General features: G+C 39.6%; 1 protein-coding gene across 2 annotated transcripts in view; it reads right to left on the bottom strand.

Annotated features, from left to right (window-relative positions):
• commd10 (COMM domain containing 10) overlaps nucleotides 1–26,654 on the bottom strand; it is a 59,371-nt gene that overhangs the window by 25,385 nt on the left and 7,332 nt on the right. For both annotated transcript variants that reach the window (XR_005639498.1, XM_039803314.1), the window contains exon 5: nucleotides 24,821–24,931. Coding sequence is in view for 1 of the 2 variants with exons in the window: in XM_039803314.1 (XP_039659248.1) it covers nucleotides 24,821–24,931 (111 nt within the window). In the remaining variant the exon portion in view is untranslated. The remainder of the gene's footprint in view (nucleotides 1–24,820; nucleotides 24,932–26,654) is intronic.

Raw genomic sequence — 26,654 nt, forward strand, 5'->3', positions numbered from 1 at the left:
CCACAGACTTGTCATCTTTACCTTCCTGTTTGTTTGTTTGTGAGCTTTAGAGCTGTTAAAATTAAGGCTGGGAGGTAATTCAATCTCGTCATTTAATGCCTTTTAGTCGCATAGCATCTTTATAAGTAAAATTCTGGTATCCAAATTAAGGATTGTACATTTTGTAATTTAAAACTAAAGGAATGGGTTATTGAAAGTTTTGTTTCAAATATGTAAAGAGTTTTGTCTGATGTATGGCAGTGGAAACATGTTAAACATTAACTTGATAGACAAAAATCTCATCACAGGGGCCATTAAAGCAACACCAAAGATCGGTATCCTCGACTGTGAACCGCTCCTGGCGTGCATCCATGGTTGTATTAAGAGCTTGCGCCTAGCAAATCTGCCATTATAATAGCAATCCACCATGGAAAAGCGCACCTACTTTTAAAGGGAATGTGAGATAACGCTCTGATTGGTTTATTGCACGTTATGCCCAAACCACACCTATGAGTAATGTAGCTACTTTAGACCAACCCATTTTAGATTTGCGTCAGGCGCAAGAGTCTTTTATCCCGCCGGTAGAATAGCAACAGCGCCCGAGATCCGCCCACAGAGCTACTTGCGTTTGGCGTTTGATACTTGCGTTTCAGATCGTTAAAATAGGGCCCATAATGAGACATTACGACAGCGGTAATGGACAATTCCGCTTCCAACCTGTAGGGGGACCGAAGAGGAAAAGTGCTTTGGTGTTGCTTTAAGTAGCTGTTCTGGAGTTTTCGAACTTATCACACAATCTTCGTCAACAGACGGAGTTAATGCATTTGCAGTGGAATTGAATTCAACAAATTCAATATTGCCAATATTCATGAGAAGTCCTTAAAGTTTTCTACATCTACAATTTTAAGACATCATTTCAAGTTCCAGAACAGATAGTCAATGTATCTTGTGATGAGATTGCTTCGTCAACTACTATTTCCAAGGTCAATATTTTAAATTGATATTCTTATTAATGTTTCTGAAAATGTTTTCAACCATCTTACCCAGGCTTAAACACAATTTGCATAATACAGACCAACTTCCATTTAGAACAGAAGTCACATTTTTGTCAGAGCAATAGACATAATATCTGGATGCTATAAAGCAATGCATTCCTGAAATAAAATCCAACCCTGCAAAATAACATCACAGACCAAACTCATCCCAATGCAGTAGCCTAGATTCTTTTCCTCTTTCAACATCTCACAGAGGGGGAAAAAAAACTGATATGAAAGCTTTGATTGTACTTTATCCTTGAAGTGTGAAAAAGTAAACGAAACCAAAGCTAAGAGAGAAAAAAAAGAGGTGGAAAAGAAGCTTCAGGTGTCATCCAAATTCCACAGCTATCCTTTAGTCTTTCATGACCAAATCAAAACATACCCAGTGTCTCTAGTCTTCATTGTCAACCCGTTTACTGCCTCTCCCCCTGCCCGGGCTGCTCTATCCATCCATCAACCAATGTTTTTCTAACCTGAAAGCGCACGCACACGCACACACGCGCACACACACACACACACACACACACACACACACACACACACACACACACACACACACACACACACACACACACACACACACACACACACACACACACACACACACACACACACACACCATTTCCAGCCTATCCATCTCATGTTGCGTCTAGATCCACACTCACAACACACAAATACGACACACGCCTGCTTGCTCACACACGCATACTCACACGCACGTATATATACTAACACACGCACAAACGGACAGACAGGCACACATCATCACCACCTTTAAACTTTCCCGTCTTCGCACTGAAGTCGTGATAGCCTGAGACACCGTAGAAGCGTAGCCTTTGCTGAGCTTCCTGAAACGCTAGAGTTGTTTTTAAACCACGCTTTCACTATCTCAGGTCAAAATGCGTTCTGCTAAAGGAAGCTCATCATCTCGCAAACTTTGGAAAGGGCCGTGAAAGGTTTTCCAATGTTTCAAAATTGAGGTTGCGTGCTGTCTCTCTCAAAAATGGATGACTTCTGGCGATTTAAGTGCCTCGCTGAAAGTGCAATTCCAAGCTGAACTTTGCCATTTACCTGGGGGGGTACATTAAGGTGCCATCTATCTTTAAAAGTTTTAGTGGTGCCTGTGTTAATAATAAACTCAAGCTCATGTTACAGGTATGCAAACCAAAACCTCAGTCTAATAGCCACAGAAAACTAATTTGGGATATTCAAAATAACTTTGAGAGTTTTAAAACAGTATGAGCAACACAGCCACTGGCAAGACTAAATATGCCTTCAGATAGAATTAACTAAGTTAAGATGAACCCTTAAAAAGGTGGTGTGTGTGGGTGGGGGGGAGGGGGGGTGTTGGGTTACTGCCTCCCTTTTAGGGCTTCTGCTGTGACTAAAAGGATTTTGGAGATTTTTGACGTAATGGCAGAGAGAAAACCTTGTTGGGAGCCACTGCCAAAAGGCAGAGGATTTTTTTTTTTTTTTAATCATCCCTACCCCACCTTCCTCCCTTCTTCTTCTTCTTCCTTCTCATTCTCACTACCCTATCTCTTCATTCTGCTCTCCACACCAATGTGTCTTTTTTAGAGGCTACAGAGCCTGGGTGTCTTATCGAGGCTTCCCAGGTCTACAGGCAAGGCTGAGGAGAAGCTACTGTCAGCCCCACTCTCTGCTATCAGCCCTGTGGCAGTCACAATGAGGCTGACATGCATACTCAAGCAAGCACTTTTACACAGATACACACATGAAAGCAAATGTGCGTGCGCACGCACAAACACACACACACACACACACACACAGGTTTATCAACCCCAAACAAAAGTATGTTTTAGACCAGTCATTTTCCTTTCCTTTAGGGCTTCAGTAGGAAAAAAAATGTGCTTAATAGACATAATTATAAAAATGTTTTATGAAAACTGTCAAGAGGAACCAGACCAGTAAATAGAGACTGGGTGAAGCTGACAACAAGCTGACAGCTTATTCAAATAAGATGCAGAGCACATCTTAATCCTATCCAGTCAGTGAAAGGCAATGCATATGAAGTTATTATTGCCAAAGTGATTTTAAGGCAAAATTGATGATAGCGTTGAGGTTGGCTTTCTGCTATTCTCTCTTTTAAAAATAAACGCTATCTCGTTAGTCGCTAAATGTGCTTTTGTTTTTCCACAGTCAAAGAAACAACCATAATAACTTTATCTATCACCAACTGTTTCAGAAGCATCAATCAGCTATTCATTTCCCACGCTTCACTCCTGTCACTTCTCGGCCAAGTGCCACGTTTATCATTCTTAGACAAGAATATCCATTGAGAAATTGAGATGGTGTTTATTGTTGTAGAGCGGTAAACCTAGAATGTGCAATGATTCACGTCGAAAAACATTCCTGCAAATCAAATTTACGTAAGATCTTTGACAGGCTAGAGAGAGGGAGAGATAAATAAAGAGAGAGGCAACGTGAAAAAACATGCAGGCTGTTAAGTTCTTTGTCCATTGTTGTCTCAAGCTCTGCAGGTGTGACTAGCAGACAGAAAATCTGAATCACACCCATTGTTTTAATTGGTGGCCTAGGAATCACACACACATGCACACACACACAGACACAAAAACACTTTGCAAAACCACAAAGAAGTATGTTTGTTTGCATTTTTGTGTCTGTGGAGGGTGTGTGAGTTGGAAGGAGAAAAAGGTGGGTGTGCTAAAGCATGACGGAGAAACACATTTCCACATATTAAAATTACTACACCCAAATGAGCTTCGGTTAGCAGAAGGCCTCTAAAAATGTACAGGCATGCCAAAAACATCAGCCAGGGTGGGTCATCTATCTATATCTTACGGACATGAAAGATTCCTGGCTGAGAGAGTTTGTCACTAACATCTCCTAATATAAAGAGTTTTAAACTTAAGTTAACATTTGTAAGATGTGTGAAATCATTAGAGACTCCATAAGGCGTTAAGTAATGTTAGATGTTACACTTCTCCTCGGAGAAATTTGTACTCTTTATTTGACCTATCCCAACTAATTAGAAACAGCAGGCAGTTGCAGCGCAGCACCAAGTGACCACTTTTAGTTTCTTGGTCAATGGCAACAACAGGAGTCTAACATGTTGGGTTGGAAGGAAAATAGCAAGCCCAGAGAAAATCCATGCAAATGCAGGAGGAACAAGATCAGTTCCAAAAAATGTTGTGCAAAAGAACAGAGGGTAAAGTTTTGCAAGGCTTTCACACTTTTCATCCTCTATTTGTCTTGCTTTTGCTCTTTATCTAATTTAATGCTTATTTTATACCTTACAAATTATGTTCAAACTGGTAATATGAAAATATGCAGACTTTATTTCTTTGGTATTACTTCTCAGAAAAAAATGACAAAATACTGACTATACCCAAAATGAGAAAAATTTTGCCTCGGTGAGTTGGAGGGTGTGACATTTACCTCTGTTAACTTTTGATTTCTGTGGATTTTCTCTCACAGCTGTGGGCAAAGCTAAATCGCAGCTGTTTTACATTACACAACCGGATGGGATGGAAATCACCTGCAGGATGCATTTACTTACAATAGTCTGTGGGGATGTTTGTGTGAAAAGGTGTGCAAGAGCACGGATATCTTGAATGTGTGGTATGTGTTCGAGAAAGAGTATCTATTAGTATCTGTGTGTTGCTGCTTTGTTGTGTGCACACATACATGTGTATGATGGGGCCAAAGCCTCTGAAACATCGAGTCAGAAGACGCCTACATAAACAAGTGGGTTCTGACACTTGTACTAGACTTAGAACAATGAGGATTATTTCCCTACACCCACCACCACTGGCATGTTCTGGCCTATCAGACAAGCTGTCATATTCAGCATTGTTCCCTCTGTGCTATTGCATAGTAACAAATGGTAAGAACAAAACTGTTTGTGTAGGAGAAGAAAAAATGTCATGCTGCAGTGCATAATCTCCACCATTGGCAATCATTTAAACAGCCAAGCTAGAACGATTTGTATTGAATCTACCGACACTAGTTTTTAATATATCAAATATAGAGCTGAATTACTTACATTATTACAGCACTGTCAGATATGTTGAATGGTAGTCCTTCACCATACACATCAAATGTATAATGCTAATGTTCAAAAGCTGTGCCAACGGCCACCACCCTTCTTTAAACAATAAGTTGGTTGTCTTTAATGTGACAGTGTCAGTTTTATTTGGCTCTCAACATTACATTATTCAAACTGAAAATGAATGCAACCTTCAAGCTGTTGAACTGCCACCAAGTCACAGCTGGTAGCAACTTGTAAGCCTTTTAAAGATGGTATAAATGTGGGGATAAATTCAGATGCCTAGGGGGAATGATGGGACTACAGCTGCGTGTGTGCGTATTATATGTGTTTGTGTGCATGTATTCTGTTTGCACATGCGTGTGCAACATGAGAGTGCATGCATGTGTGTGCGTGTGAGTAGCATCATTAGAGGAAGGTCAGTGTGACTCTAGCAACACTACTTCATAAATAATGTAAAACAATACAGGAATTAGACTTTGTAATTATACTTCTCCACGGCACTGTGGATGCAGTTTGCATGCATGTAGGTGTGGCCATTTTCTGTGTGTGTGTGTTTGTGCGTTTGTAAAATCTCTAATTAGCTCCAAGAGAATACCAGTGGCTATTCAAGTGTTGCATTAGTTAGAGCTGGGGATGAAGAAGGCAGCGTAGGCCTCAAAATGCCTTGGTTCGTTAGAATTTGTGAGGTTTGTGTATGTGTGAGTGTGAATAAACAAACTCACAAAAAGAATATGTGAGAGAAAATGGGAAGAAAAGAAGAAATAGAGAGACAACCTTTGGAAATATGCATGCTCACAGGCTTACACTGTATTTGTATGAATAAGTGAACGGATCACGTTTATAAAGTGTGTCTGGCAGTGAGTGAACGCGAGTGTTGCACTTGTAATCATATTCATCCCTGTCAGCTCGGTCACATTTTAAACCGCCACTTCCAATCTGTGACTTTTACTCAAACGGCACATGGTATTTGGCCACTACTCTAATGACATTTAGCGTTGACCGATAGGGACTGCATGTCACTCCAATTAAAAGAAACACTCCCATGTATGGCAAGCTGTTAGACAAACCTCGACTCCTCCCTGCAAATTTGGGGATGAATTATTGAAAAGGGCAGAGCTGAGCACCTTGATGAGGTTGGCACATTTGGCTGGCTGAATGGTCAAACTGACACAGCGTGAGGAAAGAAGAGAAAGGCCACTGCTATCTCAGCAGCTCAGAGCGTAGCTGGTTCGAGGCTTTGTCTGGAGGCTGGGTCTTATCACGCAACCTACTGGGCTTTCACCCAGCTCACCCTGAAGACGACTTATGTGACAGAAGTTAACATAGTGCAGGTTATAACATCAAGATTCCAACAACTGCCCTCATGGTAGACATTTAGCAGATACAAATATGAATGATTTTGGCATTCTGAATGCAAAAGGAGTTCAGGGTCCAGTGCAGGAAAAGCTTCAGGCAGATGACTATCTTCTGTGTACGTCAGAAAATGTTCACATCTTTAAATATAGTAGCAAATTAGAAAAGTTAAAGAGCTCCATAAGAAAGTGAAAAGACCACTGATTATTAGGAATGGGTATCAAGAACCGGTACTAAACTGGTACCGATTGACACCATTATTTATACAGTTATAAAATAGTTACAATATAAGTGAAGTTACATCGCAGAATTTAAATTGCGGAAAGCATTTTCCTGTTGAAGTGAAAATGAATGTCAAGATTCTTTGTCACACTCAAAACAAAATGCTGCAATGAATGCATTCACACACACAACTAGCTTCACCCAAGTATTGTCATACAAATCCTTACATGCGATTGTTATTACTGAGAAATTGTGCAAATAAAGCACAATGATGTGACATGAAATAAACAGTACAGTGCCACTGCATTAAAGTTGAAACTGGCTCTTGATTTTATGAAATATTGCAGCAAAGAATGGCCCAGCAAAAAACACACACACACACACACACACACACACACACACACACACACACACACACACACACACACACACACACACACACACACACACACACACACACACACACACACTCACACACACACACACACACACACTCACACACTGTATATCTGACTAACTCAAAGAGTGTCAACTGTGCCGTTGGTATTGGGTGCCCTTCGTGAAAGCATAGCCGATCAATTGTGCATTAGGCTATCGATACATGTATTTCTTTGTTTTCAACAGCAGACACTAGAAAACAAACAGCTCCATATTAAACCATTCTTGAATGTGTTTGTTGATTTTTTTCATAGATATTTTCAGCCACACCAAATGCCATTTGGGACATTTACTTAAATGACTAAACCCAGCTGATTGAAATCTAATTTACATTTTATTTTTTGTTACATTTCAAAAGCTTTTGTACAATTCGCTTGACAGCTACAGAGCCACCCAGATAACTCAACTATTCAATGCTCTTGCAGTTCCTGAATGTGTGCACAAACCTCTTTCATGTGCGAGGGCGTGTGTTTGAGAAATAGTGTGTTAGCTGTCCCTGAGTGTTGATTGAAGCTGCTGATGACAGAACGGTGGCACTGGGTTCTTTTCTGTCCTGCTCCCCAGGCCCCTGACCCACCTAATTGGTTTTCAGTGTTTAAAAGACCGAACCATCAAAGATGCGACTGACAGTTTGACTGATTTCACTTTCGGATTCAGCACTCTATATTATTTATGACTGACAAGCAAAGCCTTCTGAAATACACTCTTAAATATACAAACGAGAATCCAGACATCCACACAGACGTATTCTGTAGAGGAGTACTTTTAGGTGAACATGTATGCACACTTATGCTTCCTCTGCACACAAACGATACGAGCATGTAGTATACTCTCACACTCACACTCACACACACACACACACACACACACACACACACACACACACACACACAGTGTAAATGCATTCAAAGACAAGTCAGCCAGCACACATTGACACAGCAAAGAAAATATATGACCAAAGGAGCTGCATCAGTGTGTCTGTGTGTGAGTATTTGTGGATGTGTGTGTTTGAGAAAGAAAAAGTGATATGGACAGTGTGTGTGTTTGCATGTGCATGTGTTTCAGAAAAAGACAGATTGTATTTGTGAGCGTGTGTGTGTCTGCACGTTCAAAGCCTTCATATCTTGCCTCTGCACAGACTCTGCAGAACTGTTCTGACAATGCTGAAGTACAATCACTGAAACAAGTTCTGTGGGAGTTTTTGCTCCAAACAATACAGAAAAAGGCTCATGCTAGTGATCAAAGTTGTAGAATAACCCAAGGAAACATCACTGCATAATAAAAATAGGCTCATAAATTCTTGCTAAACTCTGTTGTGCACGAAAATAAATGTCAAACACATAATGGACTCGGAGGCTTAAATGTTAAATTTAAATAATGCAAGCGTTTGACACAAAGCCTAAAACAAAAACAAAACAAAATATGTTATTGAGCTCGCACTTGGCCCAAAATGACTTCTCCAGCTCCACAAATAGGCCTCTTTCACATGGAGATGTCAGCTAACGTCTGAAGAAAGAACTGAAACCACAACAAGGAGCTTTTCCTTCTATGCATGCATATGCAGCCATCTCTTGTTCCATGAGCTTTGTTTTTGACCAAATGCTTTTCTTCATCGCCACCCAGTCAGTCTCTGCCTATCTGCCCTGACTCGCCATTAAGGCTACACCAGATATTGATGCAGCAAAGCTATCTGCTCCAATCTGAACTCGTTTTTTTCTTGTTTGATGGGACTCCATCTCTACCAGACTGACACTACTGGATGCAGCTCAAACCGGGAGAGAACATGGCTCCACCCACACATGTTCAGCTACACACTAAAAAGACTGTGTACACACACACACACACACACACACACACACACTTTTATCCCAGGGTACGTTTCCTCTTTAGGGTGCCAATCAAACATTCATAATAACTTGCTTTTGGACTTTCAACAACAACATCTTTTCTCTACCTGCCTGTCTGTTTCCTTTCTTTTTCACAAAGAATCACAACGTTAGTTTTGTCAATATCGCACGGCAACCTCTCTTTCATTCCCTCTCTCTTTACTACTGTGATAGTGCTCTAAGCGATAAAGGCTGCCTCTATTATTAGCAGTGTAATAGAAGGCTGTGGTTGTTAGGATCTGACAAGCAGATGATAACAAAAGTGCTTACTCCTCCGTTCTCCCCGTGCTCCTCCTATATCATTTAGAAAAGAGTTGCAGAGCAGCAGCATATCATGGACGACTAATGGCTTTAGAATATTACTGCTGCCACAGTAAGCAACACTAACCATTACTCAATTTGTACAAACATTAAAGAGAACATCATTAGGGGAGGCCTCTAGCTCACCAAGTAAGAGCGAGAGTCCTGCAGCGGCCTGGTTTCGAATCTGACCTGCAGCACTTGGCTGCGTGTCATCCCCCATGTCTCTCCCCCTTTCATGTCTATCCACTGTCACTATAATAAAAGGAAAAGCCCCCAAAAAATTATCTTTAAAAAAAAAAGAGAACATCATTACATTTAAGAATGTATCTGTTATTCCACTGATTGACCATGCTCCAATTAATATTTGTGATCATGCACAACAGCCAGATGCCAAATTAAGAAGAGAAATTAAGAAAGAGGCCCAGAGTTGCTGTCAGGATTCAACATCCAATTTTGGACTCACAGCTGCTTTGTTTGAGATTTCATACCTAGTGGTTTTGGCAGTTTCAACCAAAACATGCATCTGTATTCCCAGAAAAGGCCCCAGGGTGCTTTTCAGACGCATTTGTCATCTCCCCCAAATTATTATCTTTGGAGAAGCTCCAGATTAGACATCAAAAAGTTGAGTCTAAGTTCACCCAGTACAGGCTTTCGGGGAGTGTGTTCCTTTCGTTTCCAAATATAGACTGGACTCTGTTTGACCAAAGGTCTAACATGCAAGTATTAAACTGGGTGGAGATGTTTCTTAAAGAAAACCTCCACTTTATTACAACTTGTGTCTTAATAATAGCAATTGATGAGATCTGGAAAGACAGAGACTTTGCTTCAATAAAGTCTAATGGGGCAAATAAACTCAAGCAGTCAAACGTTTTCTTATCAAATGTGACTATTTGCTTTTTTTCTATGTCATATATGACAGTTAATTGAATATCTTAAAGGGATAGTTTGGATCTTTTAAAGTGGGGTTGTATGAGCTACTTATTCATAGTCAGTGTAGTACCTACAGTAGATGGCGCTCGGCACGCCCCCATTTTGGAGAAGCAAACAGGAGTACCAACACGGAAGCTAAGCTATGTACTGCTGAGGACGGGGGCAGCAGCTAACCATATTTTAGATACCTAACAAAAAAAAAAAAGGTTCAGTGTTTAATTTGCACAGGGAAGATTTGTGTAAGTAATTAAAAATGTAACAAAACAATCAGTTTCAAGACAACTTTGAAGTCGCATTTGGTGCTGGGAAATTGTGATGGCATTTTTTTAATCGCATAAACCTAAACCCTGTATCTAGACCAATACAGGTGCTCTTAATGTTGACATTGTGTGTCAGTTTCAGCAGCATTTGACTGGCTATCACATATCATACATGTGATTGCATCAATGGAACATGCTGTTGCTTGTTGTATTCAGTTCCACAGGGCCTTCCTTGCATCTGCTCCGGTGAGCCTCAGTTTCAATGCCTCCATTATTGGTGGGACATGTATATGGTGCTGTAATTAAAACACTACAATAGCAGGTGACACATGTGGTGCTCTAAACACACAAATTGTCATGGGCTTCAGCTATCAATGTGATGCTTGCTCCAATTATCACAAAGACAAATGAGCCAGGCAGATGGGGAGGGTGTTCATTAAGCTGTTAAGAAAAAAAAAAGTGGAGAGACAGTGAAAAGAGGTATGTTAAATATTAAGAAAAAGATGAGGGATTGCAGAGATGGCAAGATAATGACACAAAGAAATGGTATGGACGTGCCAATGACGGAATGGGAAAAGTGGCCTTTCCTAACTGATGGAAGGAAAATTTTTTATCTATTCGTATGTCACTGTGACTCATCCTTTACAGCAGCCAAAAATAGCTTTCTCACCGCCTGCACATTCAGTATGTTTCTCCTCTCATTCATTCAAGTAATGGGAGTACGTGAAAAGTTGGGAGTGTTATAGTGCACAGGTAATAACGTGTAAATGTGTTCAATAGAAAAAGAATTACATTTAAAAATGGTTTAGCATTAAAACATCGCCAAAGCTACATGTTCTTAATAGAGGCCTGAGAGCTTACATATACTAAAACGGCACTGTACTTTATCTGTAATGTAAGACTGTAAACCATGATTTGTCCACTTGCCATCACAGACCATCTTGGAGTTAATAATAGTGTGTTGGCTGTCTGTGTTCAGGCTGGTTCCGACGACAGAGGTTTTTATTTTGCTACAGTCGTAAGTACGCAATAGCTCTAGGGCTGTGTATTGGCAAGAATCTGGCAATACGAATACGATATGTATCACGATACATGGGTCACGATTCAATATATCGCAATATATTTCGATACTGTGCCTAAGGCGATATATTGGGATTTGTTTAAAGTATAATTTTAGAAAAACTAATATTTAAAAAAAGACATTATGTGCATAAAAGTCAAAGAAGTTTACTTTAGGTAAACAATTCAGTACACAGAAAATCAAACTGCCAGTTTGGGATTGTGGTTCACAGGTTCTTAGCGAGCTAATTTTTATATGCTAAAGTAGGCCAAAGTTTAGCCATAGCTACATTGTTAGCTTCTAGCAAAAAGTCAGGCACTGCTAGGCACTGTTAGGCAAGGACACTAGTGGTGCATCTCAGCATAGCCATCTAGCGGTAGGGGGTTTAAACACAACATAAACGGGAACCACTGTCTTACATGAATATTTTTGCACGTAAACTAAAAAAATAAAACCGATATTGCGTTTTTGAAAATCGATACAGTATTGCAAAATAAAATATTGCGATACTCAAGTGTATCGGTTTTTTCTTACACCCCTAATTAGCTCTAAGGGCAACTTGGCTTGTTTACTTTATTATGTGAACCACTTTGTCACCCTGAATGTCCTGCCAAACCCAGTTCAAAATCTGTCGATAAAGCGTTGCTTGATACTCTAAATGAAAAAACAAATATCCGATTCAACTGAAGAAAGTATCAGCAAAGAAATAAAAAAAAGGCACAGGAAGAACAAGAAAAACACTGAATAACAGACAGGGAAAAGCAGAGGTAAATACTTAGGTTTAAAAGCAATGTTACAGTATATTCTATTTAAATGGCACCTGACTAAGGAAAACGGAATGTCTGGAAATAGCCCGGTGCTTTCACATCGTTTGTTCACACCTCCCACACTTCCTAGATGGAGGGTACAAACATTGAAAAGAGACAAATCACATTAAGCACCTAAAAACTGCCGAACCCTGAATTGAAATGACTACAGCTAGCAGTTTATCCGTGGGCAGAGCTAGCTCTGCCTCTGTGGACTATTTATCCAAAGCTTACTGTTTACAAGACTTTCAGCTCAACCCTCAAGCCTTTCAACTCTTGAATTTAAGCTATGCCCACACCAATGAGAATGCATCTGATGAACATGAAAAGCAGGTTTCTGGCATACTGGCGAACATAGTCTAGTCATTGAAACATCAAGACAATAGGAAAATATCTTTCAAATGTTCTTCTGCCTTAAACACCTGTACAGTACTTAAGTCTACTTTTTGACTTATAAAATAAAAGTTGACAAACCTATTGAAAAGCTTTCCCCTGTTCACACTACAAAATGAGGTCAGTGTTATTTAATTCATCCAGCCTGGAGAGACAAACAAAATGAATATATTCATATCAATAAGTTGCTGGTGAGTGTTTGGATTCAACAGTTCATCACCTTTTATCAACCAATAAGAGCTGCAGTGTGCTGCATGAACAACAAACCATAATTCTACCCATTAACTGATCTAACATTATCAAACATTTCCTAAAAGCTATCCCTGGGTCTCTTTTAAACCCAAAATAAATCTTCATGGTTAAGAGTCTTTAAATCAGGAAGCTTGACACTGCAGAGCCAAAGAGAATGGAGACACTCAACAGCTCCAGCGCCAAGATAAACAGGCCAAGGAACACAAGCTGTGTGTCTGCCATAAAACGATGATTATGGTGGTGGCAGCTAGTTACCGTTGCCTGATACGGAAAAAGAGGGAAGGTGTCTTGTCATGTCCAGCCTCTGCTGCCAAGCCCATAAACTCTGTCTTTTATCCAACAGAGCTGGGAAATGATGTTCTAACTTTAGAGCAGCCACCATGGAAAAGCTGTAATGGCAAGGTATTGAATGCATCACTGCATGATGTGAACTAATACTGGAGATATCAATTTTGCATTCAGGCCAATCCTAGTAATCAACAAACCCAAGTTTTATGAACCAAAGTTTCTTGCTTCAAACTTCACGTTCACCTCTGAATCTGCTTATTAAAACTTGACTCTGAGAAAGCATCTGAAAAAGCTGTGTCAAACCTTAATCTTCTAAATGTGTGTGGGGTAGCTTAAACAAGAACTGAAGCTAGCCAACATTTTATAGTGTGAGCCTTAACTAACCATTGTTGTGCCAGGTTCTAGGATAAGTGGTACTTAACCCCTTCAGCCATTTTGAAACAGTATGCATTTTAATGTATTAGGTTGGCACAAGGTTGGCGTCGGGCCATGGGCAGCCAAGCTCTGTGTGTGTGTGTGTGTGTGTGTGTGTGTGTGTGTGTGTGTGTGTGTGTGTGTGTGTGTGTGTGTGTGTGTGTGTGTGTGTGTGTGTATGTGTGTGTGTAAAAGAGAAAGTGCTCGCAGAAGACGAGTAACGGCTCCTATTCACAACTGTAAGGCCCGTTTTTTCCGCTATGTGGCAGAGCTTGAAGATTGCCAAGGCAGCCAGCCTGTGCCCCCATGGTATGTAGACACTGTCGCTCTCATACACAAGGAGAGGGGTGGGGGACTAAAAGGTGTGTGTGTGTGTGTGTGTGTGTGTGTGTGTGTGTGTGTGTGTGTGTGTGTGTGTGTGTGTGTGTGTGTGTGTGTGTGTGTGTGTGTGTGTGTGTGTGTGTGAGAAAGACAGATATAGAGAGGGAGGGAGGGTTGGGAGAGTTTACAGTACAGCTTGCAGGAGACAATGTCAACTGCACCTCCAATGAAGCCAAAACATTTCACCACTAACCGACAACACAAAGCCAGACATATGGTGTCATCAACATACTGTAGTTATGATAAGAGACAATAATGTTTCCCATTTCTCTGCAGTGCTATTCAGGTCATGCCAAAATATAAAGTGTTGGTTGGAAAACTAAGATGAAGTTGCCTGGTCAGTTTTGTGGCCTCATTTAAGTTAATTAGATACGTATTGATTTAAATCACAAGTTAGCATTTTTTTATTCTTGTACAGCTGCTTGTCTTAAAGTTTGATTCCTTTTGTTAAATGAAAAAGGGTTTGTAGGAAATCATGTTCCTCACAAATAAGTTGTCTACACAGGAGGTTTTAGCCAGTTACTGTATATTCTGTATAATCAATACAGCTGTCTACACAGGCACAATATTTGGTGCTAGCCACAACCCGGATTGTATTTTTACGCTTCAAGACTATTTTCGTCACTTTTATGTGTATAACTACAGTGAGTGTGTATTCTGTTATGCCAAAACCCGGGTGACCTACACTCAGTACTGTGCCTGAACGCATCCTGTGTAGCCACCGAGGCCTGAAGCTGCTGTAATATAATGAAAGACACGGTGTAAACTAGGCTGGGCAATATGACAACATACATACATACATACACGTATATCCTGAACACGGTTCCTAAGCGCTACGTCAAAGCGCTCGAGTTCCTCCACATACCCAACTGCCCCTTCCAAGTCATTGCCAAGCTGAAGAACAACAGGGCGGTTTGCATCAACCCGGAGACCAAGTGGCTGCAGCAGTACTTAAATAACGACATTGACAAGGTGAAGACATCTAGCATAAACAAGAACAAGAAAACCAACAAGAAAATCTAAACAAAAGGGGGAGACATGTATGTTAACAAAACCATTTAAGCATGCAATAGAAACCATTTTGGCATCACTCTACAATACCATATCTGCGATACCTTTTAGTCTTTCTGATATACAGTACAGGCGAAAAGTTTGGACACACCTTCTCATTCAATGCGTTTCCTTTTTATTTTCATGACTATTTACATTGTAGATTCTCACTGAAGGCATCAAAACTATGAATGAACACACAATAATGTGTGGTTTTCACTTCACCTGTGAAGTGAAAACCATTTCAGGTGACTTCCTCATGAAGCTCATTGAGAGAACACCAAGGGTTTGCAGAGTTATCAAAAAAAGCAAAGGGTGGCTACTTTGAAGAATCTAAAATATAAGACATGTTTTCAGTTATTTCACACTTTTTTGTTAAGTACATAATTCCATATGTGTTCATTCATAGTTTTGATGCCTTCAGTGAGAATCTACAATGTAAATAGTCATGAAAATAAAGAAACACTTTGAATGAGGTGTGTCCAAACTTTTGGCCTGTACTGTGTGTGTATATATATATATATATATATATGTACACATACATATACATACATACATACATACATACATACATACATACATACACATATACATATACATACATACACATATACATATACATATACATATATATACACATATACATATACATATATATACACATATACAATATATATATATATATATATATATATATATATATATATATATATATATATATATATATATATATATATATATATATATATAACTGTTTAAAAATGTCTAATGTATATACAGAAAAACCAGAGGCCGTAATGGGATACAGCCATATTTACGTCATTTGGACAGTGCTTTACGTTCTGATCTTTGCAAAATGAGAAAATAGTTTAATTTGTAAAGTATTTAATTCAGACAGGAGTATACAAATATATAAAATAAAATTGACCATGTGGTTATTTCATGTATATTATTTATTTATTGAAATACCAGAACATTTTATATTGTGATATATATATCGTAATCAAGAGGCTGATATTAAATGATAATATCCGGATAGAGTCCTTTGGCCATAGCGCCCAGCCCTAATTTAAAGTATTGAAAAGTATCTGTTAAAAAAAAAATAATAAATCCCATTTTCTAAAGCAATACTTTATCTTTCAACAAAACAGTCAAACACCAGTGTAACATCAAAGAGGTTCGGTGTTCAGTAAGACACTGGTGACAATTTGTTGACACAGGCGGAGGAAGCACTGTGCCCTATCATTGCATGTCGGATGACAACAGTGCCTGGCTCCAAACCACTCATTATAATCTTTATTTCCAGGAAGGGAAGAAGCCTAAAGCTCATTTTCTTTCATTGCCATTATATCCTGTCACAGTGCGATGCAGACAAAGACAACTGTTATCAACATGAATTGCAGCAAATTTCAGAAAACAAAAAACTGCTACAATAATCAAAACCACATGAATAAATACCTAGATCTGTTCATTATGTGATAATGTATCTGCATTATTACTAATACTTGGCATTTGAATAAAAAAAATACAGCCTTTTTACCCCGTGTATGCCTATCAGCCAACTTTCAATGGAATGAATGAATGTGATTTGGCTCTGTGCTTCTGCAATCAGTGTGTCTTGTTTAAACTGAAATAGATTTCTCACCCAGCATAGTTCAGCCAAAAGGCAGAGCCTCTCTAAAATAAACTCCGACAAAAAACACACACACACACGCAGAACTGAAAATCTCAGTCTTAAGCACTCTTTTACTATCGCTACCGGCAATGGCAAAATGGCACCACATTATCAGGGGATTAATGATTACTTCACAAACTGTGAAACAAAACAGCCTGCATAACCAGAAATAAAAGCTGATCACAGGAGTGGGAGACGTGAGAATAAAAGAGAGATGTTAAATCAATGAGATTTAAATGGGGAGTTGCAGTTGGATTTTCGGCGTTGATGGCTTCCCTATCTGGGTGTCAAGCATGTACCGTGGGCGTGCTAAACAACATCCAAAAATCCTAAATCCCCCAGGCGGCTTTTGAGAGGCAAAAGAATCTGGGAAAGGGACTGGCTGAGGGAAACAGGAGTGAAAGTTAGGGGAGGTAGGGGGCTGGATGAGGGAGATACAGAGAGTGTGTAATAGGGAGAGAGAATCAATGGGTAGCCCCGGAGAAAATAAAAGCCATGACATCATCGTATGGCAAGGAGCAAGAAGCGGGGTGGCGACGAGCAGGGGGAGAGAGAGGGAGAAGGGAGAGACGAAAGCACCCACAGTCACCCATTCTGCCTCTCGGGGCCCATCCTCTGGAATGGATAAGAGCCGAACAATGTACTCTCAATGAATGGGATCCCAAATCCCCCAGGAGAAAAACAAATCACCAGTGGGAAAGGAGGAGGGCGAGGGAGAGATGGAGAAAGAGACAGAGAGATGGAGAGAGAAAAGGAGACCCTTAAAAAGATGTGCACACAAAGCAACAAAGCATCTTGGGACATGTAGAGCAAGGCAAGTAGAGACTGAAACAAAGCTTCCTTTGTACCTCCTGGCTGGTGGGTGGCTTGGTGCGAAGGATTTGAACATGGTAGCATTTACATCAGAGCTCTCCAATATATTGATCGGGCCATGTAATCCCTCAGATGATCAATGAAAAGGTTGGATCAACTCTCGGTGTGTTGTTTGTTGGGTTTACATGACAAGAGCATGTGGGAGGCAGGAACAGGGCTTTACGTAACTCGTCAGGGAAGCTTTGAGTTGCGTTTAAAATTTGGCCTGCTGCTCATGAAGCCGATTTGATGGGCCCACGTGAGGCAGGGAGGGATGTTCAGGGACCCTCTGATCACAGCACCTCCTCACAGAAGTCAAAATGGGATGTTTAATTGCATTCCTCATCACACAGTGTTAAATAAAGTCACAGCCTTCAATAGGAGGCTCAATTTGTGTGCGTGTGTGTACATGCCTGTGTGTTTTCATGCAAGCGTGTGTGCCTTCAAACAAAGTGCTTCCGTTCCTTCGTGATTACAACACTGTTGCTGTAAGCCAGAACAGAGAAAATAAATGAGAATCACAAGAAGGAAAGTCTTTCATGTCTGATGCTTTGATAACAAAAACAAGCAGGTTCCCACAAACTAGAATAAGTTGGCTTATAATTCGGAGTTAGCTGGGGACAACTTGACACAAATATTTCAAACAACAAATGAAAGATTCACTCATGAATAAGTCACAAAAAAAGGAAGAAAAAAAAGGAAGAATTGCGTTATGACATTATTTTTGGAATCAATAAAATAGAAAGAGGCTGGAAAAAAGAAGCAGCGCATGTGCTGAGGTAGTTAGACTCTGATCTGGCAGAAATATGATCTTTCTGACAATTCAGAAGCACTTGTGAATGAATGAGTACAATTAACAGCAGGGATTCTATGATGCTTTCAGACACTCCTCCTATGAGAAATCTGAAACAATATACAGCTGGAACTATTATTTAAGTCCCACATTTGTTTGAAAGTATACCTAACTACTTCTGTAACAGCGAGGGAAAGAAACATTTATTTTCTTGTTTTAATAATAATAATAATAATAATAATAATAATAATAATAATAAATTGAATTTATATAGCGCTTTTCACAGACACAAAGTCACTTGTTTTAGGCGGCTACAATAAATGGACAGTTGACAAACTACAGTTTTGTGTTTCTATATAATGATTTGGATGTACAATGTGACATTTCACAAAGACCTGTGTGAAGTTAAGATGCAGGAAAGTTTACTTTTTAATTTAATTTGTTTTGAAAAATTAGAGGCGGTGAAAAAGGGAGACCAGACATTGAAAAGAAGTCCAGGGCACAAGTCTCTGAGTCAAAAACAATTGCGTAATGTGCGCGGGTTGGAACAGTGGGTAGAGCAGGCGCACATATATTTACAGGTTTATGCCTCGACGCAGAGCTCCAGGGTTCGACTCTGACCTGTGACAATTTCCTGCATGTCTTCCCCCTCTCTCTCCCCTTTCTCACCTGTCCTGTCCATTAAAAAGGCGGAAAAGCTCCAAAAAAATTGCGTAAAAACTATGCTGAAATAACCTGGAGCCAAACACTGTATATCTACCAGCTAAGAGGTGTTGACCCTGACCTTTAACCTCTGCGCTCCGTGTAAAGGGTTGGAGTAAGGCTGCAACTAAACTCTTGACACTGTGTTCAACAAAATGTGAGAAATTGTAAAAAAATGCCTAAAATGAAATCTTTAAATGGCTTATTTTGTCTGGCTAATAGTGAAAAAACCAAACCTATTCAATTTTAAATTATACAAAACAGACAAAAACTGTGAATCCTAACATTTGAGAAGTTAGAAACTGGAGGAATGGAGATGAAACAAGTAAGGGGGTGCTAGTATTTGAATCAAAATGCCACAACAGTCTACAAAGTCATTCTCAAGTTCATTATCAACTATCAACTTTAGTGTCCTATCAAGTAAATTGAGGACTCCCGCTGTGGGAAAAAGCTGTCCTTGCTCACAAATTTTGATTGAATGTTCCAGGGCTATAGTAGAAACACAAGAAAAATCTGAGGGTTTTTTTCAGATTTCGTCTTGCATTTATTTAATTTTTCCCTTTGGCGGATTGAAACTCAAAAGAGCTTTGCTTATCAATTCTCATCAAGTATGTCTAAAGCTATCAGTTAAACATGTCCTTTGAAGTCTGAGCCAGCATGTGGAAGCTACATTAGCTGACTTGCTCTTACCCCGTGCCTTTGCGGCCTAGCGTGTCCACAATAAATATTGAAATCGGTGGTGGTTGCCTTTGCAAGTGGATGTTCTGTATTATGAATGTCACCCTACTCTTAGTCGGCAGAGCAGTGGCTCATTCTAATGCCAAAGGACTGAGACGCAGAAAGAGAGAGAGACACCATGACTGGCAAGGGATTTCAACTCTCAGACTCATCAAAGCAACATCAGTGTGTACATGTTGTGGACTAAAAAAGAAGATGAGAGAAGAAGAGAATGAGTCAGCACTTTACTATACGGTCAGGGTGCCCCAAGCACATCACAGTGTTTTACATAGAGTAGCACACACAGGAGTTGCAAGAAGAATGTAAAGAGTCGCTCCATATTTTATGGAGAATCTTGATTTTTTTCTTGTTAAATACTTTGTAGCTTTACCTCTTTAAGCCTCTAGAAACTATTTAAACTAACCAAACTCTTTGCTTAAGGTGCTCACAGTTATTAGAACTACGTAACCTCTGTTGATCTACTTTTACATCTCGTTTACAAGCCAAAAAGGTTGGGAACCACTGAGCTAGAGGACTCCTTTTGCAGCCAATGATGCCCAATGACAGCCCCGGTTTCATTCCTCCACATGATATGGGATGCCTGCCTGCTGCATATTTCTGGAACATAGTGGTTCTTACAGTAGAACGTCAACTGTAGTCCATGACGGTGCCCACCACCATAGCTGTCTTTTCCCCAAATGATTTGTCAATGCTAGGCAGCATTTTAAAAGAACAAGAAGAGACTGGGCTAACTGTACTGCTAAGAATATGAAATCCACTTATTAAAAGCCTCCTCATTATCTCTCCATCAAACATTGAATTTATTCTTTTCTGCCTGTAATATACTACTACTAATACTGTACCTGGAGCTTTCTACTGCACAATTTAATGGTGCAACTGAATGTATTATTAACGCTTTGCTGCTGATTCTGTGGCCAAATATTTGAAATGTGACTAATGGCCCTCACGCTTAGCTCAATCATATATTTTTCATAATGTCCCTGTTATTATCTTTAGCTGTGTCCCAATTCATGGGGTTGTGTCCCAAGCTGACACAGCTTTTTTTGTCTTATTTCAAGCTACTTTTTGCTTGTTCTCTGGCCTATTTGTTTTCTATATGTTGTATGTTTATGCTTAATAAAAAGCTCATCAAAAAATGATTCTCTTAATACCACTTAATGCACGTTCACTGCATTGCTCATTCATCCAAAAATGTTACACTGTGTAGCTTCATCAGAAATACATGAGAGTTGGAAATACTACATACACAAGCAGCACAAATATAAATTGAGGGATTAGCTGCACAATAACATGTTTAGTGTCAAGAGACACTATCGGCTTTTTAACTTACTTTTCTTCAAGCACAGCTTTATCCCACAAAGATCAAGCATCTGCAGACAACACACCTCAGAATTAAAATGGGTAGATTGTGTACTTCGGTTTCAAGGTATATGCAGTTAAAATACCTAAATCTAGAGTGTGGATGCATGCTTAGCAAAAACTCTTAAAGCAAAGATAAAAGTACAGATTCTTGGTGTTATTGTGTGTGTTTGGGACAATGGGAAACTCTGCACACTTTTAGTAACTACAACTGTAAGTGCCTGAGGTGAAGAGACATCCCATACAGTACATACTACTATTATTACTATATCACTACTATATACTATATCACTACTAAACTGACATTAATCCATAGCTTGCATAAACAACAATGGATTGAAGGACATTTACACAAACTTCCTCCACACGTTTCATTCGCCTCCCAATCCTTCTATTCCTCTTTATCCTCTTCCATTATCTCTCGGTTGTCATTCCCCTGTTTTCCTCTATCCTTCTTATCACCTTCCCCTGCATCCTCATCTTCTTCCTCCCATGCATAGTCCGATCCTTTTTTCATATATACACATATATATTATATATTATATTAAATCCTAGGTATTTTAATGACTCAGCTGTTTATCCCTGGGATAACAAACAAGCGTAGCAACAGGTCTCATTTCCTACCTACAATGAAAGAGGCCATTCCCACCCATCCTTTGAGGGGTAGGAGTAAGGACATTTACATGTGTGCAGACATACTGAAATGCTTCCTCAGTACAACAACTTTCCACTGAAACCGATACAAATTCAGTTTAAAGAAAAAAGCAGCTGCCCTGGGTGGGGTTCTACACTTACTATTGCACGGAAGCAGAGACAGTGATATACAATAATGTATGCTGTTGGTCGCCACATTTGGGAGGGAAAGGGGGAAATATTATAAAAGAAATTCCCATCACAAATGCTTCAATTAAAAACAGAAAATCCTAAAAGTCCCCTTATTCGTCCAAATATGTCTCCTAAAATCTCCTCCACTGTACTGTACATATTCTGTATGCCAAATATTGTTTGGTGAAGGAGATGTGAAGCTCCCTGGCAGTCAACCTCCTCCTCCTCCTCCTCCTCCTCCTCCTCCTCCTCCTCCTCCTCCTCCTCCTCCTCCTCCTCCTCAGGGAGAGTGTTAATGAGGGAGGCTGGTCAGATGGGAGAGTCTCTGACTCTCCAATTGGGTTCCAAGCAATCAATAATATACAGACGGCCACCCTCGCCTTCCTCTTCTTTTCTTTCATTTTCTTTCCTTTATCCTCTTCATCTTCATTATTTTACCCCCTATGTGCTTTCAAATTTGCTTCCTCTCCCTCTCCCTTATATGCCCCCCTCCTCCCCTCCCCTGACCCCTGTCTAATTTCTCCTATTTGCCTTCCCTTCTCTTTTAGACAGTTGGCAGTGAGGATGTTAAAAATCTGCCTTGTAATTAATTAGACACAATTTACTTCTATTCACAGTCATCGCAGTGTTTTGACATTCCAGAAGTTGTGCTGAGCAATTCTCAGAGAGTTTGGAAGAAAACAAACTTACTGTCAGGAAACTCTAATCTGAAAATACCAATGGAAATCAAATTTAAAAAAAACACTGTGCACACTCAAACTGCTTTAATACAAAGTTAAACGAGGTATCCTATCCATCTCTCACTACTCTCAATACTTTACTGCCCTTTAGGGATGCTTTCCAACCTGTGAGACAACAGTGCCCCCTGTAGCTCACCAGAGGATGTGCAGCTCAGTAATGTTCGGTGAAGTTGATCCCTCTACACTTTTAACCAGCCTTGTTTTAGCCCCCCAGCTATCTCCTCCCACAAGGGGAATTGTGTAAGTGGATTTAAATAAATTCATGCCTGTTCTGCTAGCCTAGGGAAAACACAGCAGAAGATAGTCCAAAACAAAGAATAATTCCAAATGCTGTCGCATTCACAAAGTTAAAGAAGAACATATATTTTTTTCTAGCTTACGCCTATAGGCCCAGATTTAATACGGCAACAATTTGAAAATGCCATGCCTAATTCTACGTTTAGACTGAGCCGGCATTCTCAAGGGACTGAATACAAAGCAGCGTGCAAGAAAGACACTTGACTAGTCAGCTGGAACAACACTATCCAGGCTCGGGGGATAATCAGTCCCACCATTTTGAGACCAAAACTGCTTTGAAAAGAAACCAGCCATACTGTAACTAAAATTGCCGTCCTTTGTAGCATTTACAATCTGCACAATGTATTTCAAAAATATGTCAAAACATCAACAGCACTAGATAAATTTTATCTCACTAAGTACGTGGGCGTATTTAAGATTGTTAGAAAACATGTCTTAATGAAAACATTAAGACAAGATCAAAGGAATTTCAATCAAATCACATACTGGCTGTAAATCATTTAATGTGAAAAAAGAAACAGCCTATTGCGTTCTCACTTCTTTTGCTACAGTAATAGAGCAATCCTTCTCTCAGTGGAAACGAAAGAAATGAGTGAGGGAGGCTCATGAGGTCTTGGCTATTAGAGTAACTACATAGCATTAGCTAATTGGGATCCAAACAGCACTACTGAATACAAATGAATGGGAAAATGCTACAGTGGAAACTCAAGAATCAAAACCATATTGGTATCATCTTTCTTAGTCCTTTCCTTTCATGCATACAAATATTTAGGACAAGGCTTCATTGGGATGCTGCACCAAAATAATTTGCTTTAAATTAATTATTAACACTAATATCTATATGCAAATATTGAGTATTAAGAATATAAATAAGTAAACCATATCTAAGCATCACTAATAACGCCAATAAGGCAGACATCTAGACTAAAACATATTGTAAATAAGCCTGAACTGTGCATAAATGGATACAGTTCAATGCTAGTTAGAATACAACCCTCCAAAAAAAATGCACAGACTGTCCAATTCTAGCTACACTGAAAGTCTCTCAAGAGAACAAATACACCCTGGAGGTTTCAGATAACAAGCTCCCTGATCTCTGGTCTTTACACTTCAGTTACTTTGGAGCCAGATGTACGTCTACCTCTGGGTCAAGACAGACACCAGTGGGATTACAGTCTATTAGCAAAGAAAGAGGAACAGACTGGAGATGCTTCTCATTTGGCATAAACAAAGAACTGGTCTCTGATTACAGTGGATAATAAGTTTTTTTTTTGTATGTAGTTAGTGTGAATGGTAAGAGAAGCAGAGCAAGGATAATGACAGGCGTGCATACTGATTATGTACTCATAGTGTGTGTGTGTGTGTGTGTGTGTGTGTGTGTGTGTGTGTGTGTGTGTGTGTGTGTGTGTGTGTGTGTGTGTGTGTGTGTGTGTGTGTTTCTTGCTTCAAACTTCATGTTCACCTCTGAATCTGCTTATTACAACATGACTCTAAGAAAGCATCTGAAAAAGCAAACCTTAATCTTCTAAATGTGTTGGGGTAGCTTAAATAAGAACTGAAGCTAGCCAACATTTTATAGTGTGAGCCTTAACTAACCATCTTTGTGCCAGGTTCTAGGATACTCTATAACCCTTTCAGCCAAACGCTCCATTTTGAAACAGTATGCATTTTAATGTATTAGGTTGGCACAAGGTTGGAGTGGGGGTCATGGGCAACTGAGCTCTCTCTGTGTGTGTGTGTGTGTGTGTTCACACCTCAGAGTCTTCATTGCGGAGCCCCAGTTGGAGGACAGCACTGGGAGACTTCAGTCTGGCTTGGCTGGACTGGGCCATCTGCAGGTTCAACTGCCAGCCGACATACTCCAGCTGCAACACACAAATGGAGCCAGTCTTTCTTTAATATTGACGTAGTTGTATTAAAGCCTCGCACTTCAATTTAATACATCTTAGACACATTTTCAAAGACTGTGTGAAAAAAACTTTAAGGCGGACATTTTCCAACAAAATAACAGTGGAAGCTGAATTTCTGAAAGATGTATATGTATATATGTAATATATTAACACTTTATTAGTGCTGTTGTTCTCACTATTTGACCTACATTTTTCACCGTTACTTGATTATTCTTATTGTTTTAATTAATTCTATATGTTTGCAAAGCACTTTGTAATTGTTGATTTTGATAAGTGCTATAATAATTAACTTTATTATAATATAATTATCATAAATGGAAATGTGCAAATAGAAAACACTGCCAAGCAAACTGTTGAAAATAATGATAATAACTTTTTGACCTTTCCTCTGTAACTCAGACGTTATGTTGAGTTTGTTCTAGGGCTGCATAGAACAACTATTTCCATTATCAATTAATCTGCCTATTATTATTATTATTATTGGTCTATAAATCACGGTATCCTAGAGTACGTGATCATGTCATAAACTGCCGTCAACAGTCCGAAACCCAAACATATTCAATTTACTACAATGTAAGACCAAGAAAAGCAGCAAATTCTCACATTTGACAACCTGGCATTGAATTATTTCATTATTGTAATAGTTGCCGATACATTTTCTATCAATTAAATAATTGATTAAAGGTCCCATGGCATGAAAATTTCACTTTATGAGGTTTTTTAACATTAATATGAGTTCCCCCAGCCTGGCTATGGTCCCCCAGTGGCTAGAAATGGCGATAGGAGTAAACCGAGCCCTGGGTGTCCTGCTCTGCCTTTGAGAAAATGGGCCGATCTGGAATCTTGCTCCTTATGAGGGCATAATGAGCAAGGTTACCTCCTCTTTCTCTGCTTTGCCCGCCCAGAGAATTTAGCCCACCCATGAGAGAGAGACATCATGGCTTTCAAACGCGCAAAGTGGCAGTTGGTCAAGGCTACACCCCCACCCTCCACCTTGCCCCCCCCTCTCCTCCTCAATAGCTACAGTCACAGAAATGGCCCATACTAAGGAAAGCTCATTGTGGGACTGGCTATAGTGGCTGTAATTCTGCACCAAGGCTGAATTTCGGGAAAGAGACTTCAGATACAGTATTAGGGGACCACTAAGGTCTATATAAAAGCATCCAAAGAGCGCCATGTCATGGGACCTTTAATCGACTAATTGTTGCATCTCTGATTTGTTCTAGATTTTCTGACTTATTGTCAGGTCATTTATGATAAGCTGTGACTTTCTCAAGTTGGTCTTTCAGTTTTATGAAGATGAGACTACAAACCTAGTCTTAGAAGTTTTTTAGATGAAAATGGAGTATGCACGAGTTATTAATGGCTTGTTTACTGACCAGATGACCTATAGCAAACATGATCGCAATAAGTCACTGTATTAACGGTATCACACTTATGAATATGGTAATGATCATAGTTACCAAGATTTACTTTTGTAGAACTTTGCTTAATCTCCTCAAAGTTTAAGTTTGCACCTTGTTTCCAAGCTGCATGTTGCCAGACTATTACTCTCAGTCTCAGTCAGCTGTAGCAGTGTGATAGATGAGCAGCACTGAGTCAAGGCAGGGCAGTTAACTGTTTTATGATGCAGAGAGAGGCCATAATAATAAACCATGTGTGACTTATTGGGTCTGGA

This window comes from Perca fluviatilis, chromosome 6, assembly GCF_010015445.1.
Source record: "Perca fluviatilis chromosome 6, GENO_Pfluv_1.0, whole genome shotgun sequence".
Taxonomy (NCBI): domain Eukaryota; kingdom Metazoa; phylum Chordata; class Actinopteri; order Perciformes; family Percidae; genus Perca; species Perca fluviatilis.